The 6,936-nt window shown below is 33.9% G+C and overlaps 1 protein-coding gene across 1 annotated transcript; it reads left to right on the forward strand.

Annotated features, from left to right (window-relative positions):
- The first annotated feature begins 273 nt into the window (after positions 1–273).
- Positions 274–762, forward strand: LOC136071069 (uncharacterized mitochondrial protein AtMg00310-like). The gene has a single exon (XM_065781919.1). The coding sequence runs from the start codon at positions 274–276 to the stop codon at positions 760–762; it is 489 nt and encodes a 162-aa protein (XP_065637991.1).
- Positions 763–6,936: the final 6,174 nt, after the last annotated feature.

Consider the following 6,936-nt stretch of genomic DNA (forward strand, 5'->3'; position numbering starts at 1 on the left):
TAGCAAGAACACTAGTAGGGAAGTGAAGGAATATGTGAAGGAGAAGTTTGGGGCTAGAGTTTGCCAGCACCATGAAAAATACCTAGGGCTGCCACCATTAGTGGGGAGGGGAAAAAGAAAGGCTTTCAATCGAATAAAGGACCAAGTAGGACGGAAAATAGCTGGTTGGAAGGGTAAGTTGCTGTCTAGGGCTGGTAGAGAAATCCTCATTAAGGCGGTTGCTCAAGCAACGCCAACGTATACGATGAGCTGCTTCAAACTCCCAGATACGCTATGCAAGGAGTTGAACTCCCTAATGAGGAATTTTTGGTGGGCCAAAAAGAAAGGGAAAGGAAATTGGCTTGGATTTCATGGGAAAAGCTGTGTGCACCAAAGGCGGAAGGAGGTATAGGATTTAGGGACCTAAAAGCATTCAATCTAGCTATACTTGCTAAACAATGGTGGAGAATGCAGCAAAATCCCAATTCTCTAGTCCATAGAGTACTAAAAGCAAAATACTTCCCAAATGGTGTGGCTTGTGAGGCGGAGTTGGGAAGTAGGCCTTCCTATGCGTGGAGAAGCATGTGGACAGCGAAAAAGGTGGTGGATAGAGGGTCTAGATGGTGCATTGGAAATGGGGAAGGGGTACGGATTTGGAAGGATAGGTGGCTTCCGTCCCTAGCATCTTTCAAAATAACAAGCCCAGTTGGGATCCACACGGGATTGGAGATGGTGTCAAGCTGTTGGATGCGGATAGGAGGGGTTGGGATGCAGAGAAAGTAAGGAACATGTTCCTCCTTGGGAGGCAGATTTGATTCTAAGTATTCCTATTAGTGCCAGACTTCCAGCTGATTCCCGCATATGGGCCTGGTCCTCAAACGGAAGATTCACAGTTAAAAGCGCATACATGGTAGCTCAAAAAGTGCTGAAAGGAGAAGGGTGCAGTAGGGAGGATGGAGGAAGCTCAGATAGCTCGGGGATGAGGGATATTTGGAGAATCGCATGGCGTTTAAACTGTCCAAACAAAATCAAGCATCTGTTTTGGAGAGCATGTAAAAATATTCTGCCTACTAAACTTCGTTTGAAAGCACGTGGAATCGGCTTGGATGGGGACTGCGATATGTGTGGGAGGGGGAATCGACAGGACATGTTTTGTGGAGCTGCAGAATGGCCGAAGCAGTATGGTGTGCTACAAGGTTAAAACTCCCTTTTTCCATGACCCCCCTAGCGACTTCATAGATATCGTATGGGCAATCAAAGAGAGGTGTGCTGGGGTCAACTGGGAGTTGTTTGCTACCACTGTATGGGGGTTTTGGAACAACAGAAACCATGTGAGACATGGGGGACAATGCAAAAGCCATGAGCAAATTGTGAAGGAAGCCTCGGAATATTTAAAGGAGTACCAAGCTGCAAACAAAGGCGCAAAAAACAACACTACTCCTGCTGTATCTGATCCGGTAAGATGGAACCTCCAAAACCGGGCTGGTACAAAAGTCAACACTGATGGCGCTACGTTTACTGACCTCAAGTGCTGCGGAATCGGGGTGGTTGTTAGAAATGATAGGGGCGAAATAATGGGGCCCTGAGTAAGAAGCTTGTTTTGCCGTTGGGTGGTTTGGAGGCTGAGGCAAAGGCTATTGAGGAAGGTGTGGAGCTGGCTTGGGACCTTGGATTAAAAGACATTATAATTGAAAGTGATGCTTTGTTGGTGACAAACTCCCTGGAGAAACAAGGTGAGAGACCGAGTGCGATAAGGAAAGTAGTCGAAGGAATACTTGTAGGTTTGGGAAGGTTCAACACTTGGGTTGTTCAACATACCCGAAGAAGTGGCAATATTGCTGCTCATCTTATGGCTAGGCAAGCCAAATATCTAAATGAGTGTAATATCTGGGTAGAGGATACTCCACCTAGTATAGCAGAACAAGTTCAAATAGATGTAGCCCAATGTAGTTCTATTTCTAATTATTGAAAGTTTGATCGGGCTGGTATCAAAAAAAAAAAAAAAAAAATAGCACATATATGCAACATGAACCACCGGCCTTCTGGCCTGGATGGTACCCGGTCCTCTAGGGACCTAACAGCTCAGGGATTCTATCCCCTGCATAAACACTTACCAAGCAACAACAACAAAACAACAACAAAAAAAAAAAAAAAAAAAAAAAAAAAAAAAAAAAAAAAATTATATGCAACATGAACTACGGATGGTAGGCTACAGTGTTTTATTAAATTATATAGGTACAGGAGACTTGCTTGCATCCGTTGTTGAAGGCACTTCGTACTCTACCATATAGTACAATAATAATCACTTGCACATTATCTGTATAACCTTGGCTTCAATTGCTCCACCACACCCTCTCCCCCATATACGACAATTATCTCTTACATCCCTCACATTATGAGGGCCTACTCCATCCAACCTATTAAGCCATCCTCTTATATAGGAGATGGCATGAAGCACACCTCTCACAAGCATGGTGTGCTTCATACAACCAGGATATTAGATATATATATATATATATAAGACATACATAAAGTAACAGATATCTTATAAGCCTGTTTGATGCAAATTTCTGCTCAAAGATTGTGGGTTTCACACATTTATGGGACTCACAATCCATGAGTGAGCACATAAACCAATGACTCTCAATCATTAATTATGAAGTTGTGTCAAATCAATCATGTTAGTGATAATATTACCATGTGGGATGATGTGATATCGTATCAATCCATTTGTGACTTCATTTTAAGTTTTTATAATATTTTAGTTAGTTGATTTTTCCCATTTCCATTGGTACTGATTTATTTACAACAACTTCATAATTAATAATTGGGTTGTAAAATCAATCATGTTAGTGATAATATTACCATGTTGGATGATGTGATATTGCATCAACCCATTTGTGACTTCATTTTAAGTTTTTTTAATATTTTAGTTAGTTGATTTTTCCCATTTTCATTGGTACTGATTTGTTTTTTAATATTTCAAGTAATTTATTTTATTTGTATTTTTTAGCATATTTTCATTAGTTATCCTTTAAGAATTTTTTTTTTTTTTTTTTTGGTATTAGTACTAATTTATTTGGTTATATGCACAAGTTTAGAGTATAAAGTGACCACGTCATTAGTAAAGTTGCAATCTTACTTTTGATAAATTAGGTCTATTGTTCTATACCTTAAATTTTATTTTAGTTAAATTATAATTTTTTATTATAAATTGTGTTTCAATTATTTATAAATATGTTTAAAAATTATAAATGCCTACTAGAAAATATCCATCTAGATATGAAAAACTTTAAAAAGAAAAGAAGAAGAAGAGAAAACTAGAAAAAAAAAATTTGAATCTCAAAATGAATCTATATATAAATTTGTTATTAATATTAAACAAGACACAAAAAAAAATTTGGGTGAAAAATAACAAATGAACAAAAAATCCATTAAAAATATTTAGAAGGTAATAATGAGATAATATTTAGAACAAAAAATCCATTAAAAATTCATTAAAATTTTAAGGTCACCACTCCCGAAAATCCACTATTATCAAAACAAGCGATTACAAGTAAAGAAATCACAGTACTTTATACTAATCTATAGTTGAACCCTTATCCCAATTCCCAATTAGACTTGTCCAGTAGTGACAATCTCTCATTTTCAATGCATGGCTCCTAGTACGTAACTAACTAATTATGTGGATCCCAGTACGTGACTTAATCATCAACTTGAGAAGGATGTTGGTTGCAAAATTTTTCAGTTCATCACACGATAACGATCATGAAATTGCTTAGTCACAAAATCCTATGGTGTAAAAACACAGCAGTTTCGTTAAGAACTAGGGAAAACTAGGTTTCCAGTTACACTATTCTTCACATTTGTAGAATTGTGCACTTGTGCAACTTTGCGTAACATTTTACAGCCCTTAAAATAATCCTTATATATGTTTAGGGTTGTGAGAAAAGAAAGCCCAAATATACACTCACGGATTGAATGAAAAACAGCTCTGAAAAACTGAGTTTCATAAACCTCGATAGATGGCTAGCTGTCGAGTCACGGGCTTCAGCAGCTTTTAAACCTCGATAGATGCTAGCTGTCGAGTTTTAAAATTTGGCACTTCATCACTTGATTCTTGGACAGACTTGCATGGTTTTAACACTTGAACTTGAAACATTATTTCTTGAAGTATTAAACACATCCTAGATCTACCCAATTACAAGTAAAGTGTGTTTTGTCAAAAGATTGGCCAATTACATAAAATAGTGATATATGTCCCTAACATTGAATCACATATATCCTAACAAGTCTTAATTAAATAAATATTATTTAAGTAATATTTAATTATAAAAAATAAAATAAAAATTCTCATTTAAAGTTTTCGCCTTAGTGCTTAAAATTGGTTGAGTTGGCCCTAACTATCACCCCCAACCAAAAAATACCACTCAAGCACTGATTCATGTCCAATGCCGCTCTTTTATAAATCCTACAGTAAACCCATGATCACAAAAACCCACCATTACCACCACCGTCATCAACCCACAAACCCACCACCATTAATCCACCAATCCACAAACAAAAGTAGCACACTAAGCTTGTGTTGTGGTGTTTTGTGTGCTAAAAATCTAAAATAACATGTTGGGTGTTTTAGCACACCCAATATTATTACTATAAAAGGGGATTTAGGCATTTAGCCGCAAAAGTAGATGAAAAATTATGCAAATTGAAATGGCACATGAACTGCCAACAGATTTTTAGCGACCAAAAAATAAATTAGTAGGGTTTTAGGAATCTCAATGTTTCAAGCTACAAAACTGGTGGTGATGCCGCCATGGTAGGTAACGCCTTTACATGGTAGATGTTTTATTATGATTTGATTTGCCATCAGCTATCCTTCATTCCGACCCCTTTTTGTCTGGATACATCATATACTTGAACTCATCTTTTTTCATTTTTCTTTTTTCTTTTTTATTTCTTTTTTCTTTTTTGGCTGAATAATTGAACTCGTCTACTTTGAGCCAAGAAAAAAAGTGGGGGTAATGAGCCATAGTTTTCCATTTGTGCAAATAATGGGACGCATAATCAATGTTCTACTTTCCGTACGTTAAATAATAATACTAGTCTCCTAGACATATAATGCTTTCTTATCAAGAAAAAAGTAGATAGTGACCCTTTAACAAACAATCTAATTCAAAATTAAGTATTGGGGACCAAAAAAAAAAAAAAAAATCCAAAACTAATTAGCTTTAAACATCTAGATACGACCACCATGTGCTATGAAAGTGAGACGTTCAATCACAAGCTTTGGATAATCTTGAATAACGTTTGGCATAAACCATCGGGCAAACTTTACCTAGCAAGTTGGGAAGTATTAAGAGTTTGAAGTATTTATCCTTTTTTTCAATAGGATTTTAATATCCGCTTTTGATGATTACTTTTTATCGTTACACTATGACACTAAAGGGTTTTTGGTGATGATATGGATCGAACTCTAAGTTCTTTATTCGACTACTAAAATCTTTATTAGTTGAGTTAACTGAAATATATTAAATAATTATATAAATGCACAAAAACTCTATACAAGTTTGGAATAAGTCAAAAACTTTATAATGTAGTGGCATAATTTTTTTTTTAAGTCAAAATTCGATAAGAATGAAATGCAAAACTCATATCTTAAAGTCTTAAATGCTCCTTGCATAGAAAAAACACTATTGGCTGACCCCAATTAGCAGGAAACTGTCCTGACAATATAAAAAATGGAAAAAGGCTTCCCTGGCTAACACTATTCATGGAATATAGCTGACTCAACCAAAACACGTGTTTGACGAGAAATTATATAGGAATTTAGTGAATCACGTCATTTGTTTATCATTTCATTAAAAAATTCCTATTTGTTTAAAATTGCTAAGTCAGTAATCAGTTTTTGTTTTAAAAAAATTTCTAACTTTGCAATTTTAAACATGTGTGAGTCTTTTAGTGGAATGATATACCATATCACTTGTCCACCATATGAATCATATAATTTCTCATGTTTGACATTGTACAATTTTTTTAGCTTTACACTACTTAGAAATTCGCAACAATTAAATTTAGCAAATAACAGGGAATCATGGTGCTTTTAGTTTTTGAAAATTATTAGTTTGCATTGTTCTATTTAAGTAAGATTTACATTATAGACTAAAAATAAATGAATATTGTATACTTTTAATAATTTTGTACAATATTATATACATTTGTTTAGTACATAATGTAAATTTTACATGAATAATGCAATGTAAAACAATAATTGTCCTTAAAATCTCTACTCTCTTTTTAAAAGATGTGTATTTTTTAAAAGATGTGTATACAATACAATTTTGCAGGTATATTGCTATACTTTTAATATTTTTAAATTGATTTATTTAAGAAATCAAAGTATATGTCAAAAACTTATATGTTTAGATTAATCTCTTACGTAATTATATTTGTTTCTTTATTTTAATGCTATGAAATATGTAGCAGTTAATTGAAACTATGAAGAAATCAAAGTATATGTCAAAAACTTATATGTTTAGATTAATCTCTTACGTAATTATATTTGTTTCTTTATTTTAATGCTATGAAATATGTAGCAGTTAATTGAAACTATGAAGAATCTTGAAGGTGATAATGATATGAAATATATAATTATAGTTTATGTTTGTATTACATTCTGTATATGACAATTATAGTTGTTACAATTGTTTATTTATTTTGTAATTAGTATCAATTAAAAAAAAAATCATCATTATTTTAAAATTTGTCTTTTAATTTTGCCCCCTAAATTGAAATCCTAACTCTGCCACTGGTTATAATTATAGAATTATAAAATAAAATAAAGCAAATATCCTCCTCCAATTATTGCAAATTTGTAATTATATAATTATAAAATAAAAATAAAGTAAAATTCTGAATCAGTATTAACAAAAATAGACTACCAAACTTCTTTAAAAT

The sequence above is a fragment of the Quercus suber genome, unplaced genomic scaffold (genome assembly GCF_002906115.3).
Source record: "Quercus suber isolate HL8 unplaced genomic scaffold, Cork oak 2.0 scaffold_15, whole genome shotgun sequence".
NCBI classification, from domain to species: Eukaryota; Viridiplantae; Streptophyta; class Magnoliopsida; order Fagales; family Fagaceae; genus Quercus; species Quercus suber.

Bases quoted from the DNA above. Each gene is read 5' to 3' on its own strand.
- LOC136071069 (XM_065781919.1), top strand. From the start codon at position 274: ATGCAAGGAGTTGAACTCCCTAATGAGGAATTTTTGGTGGGCCAAAAA.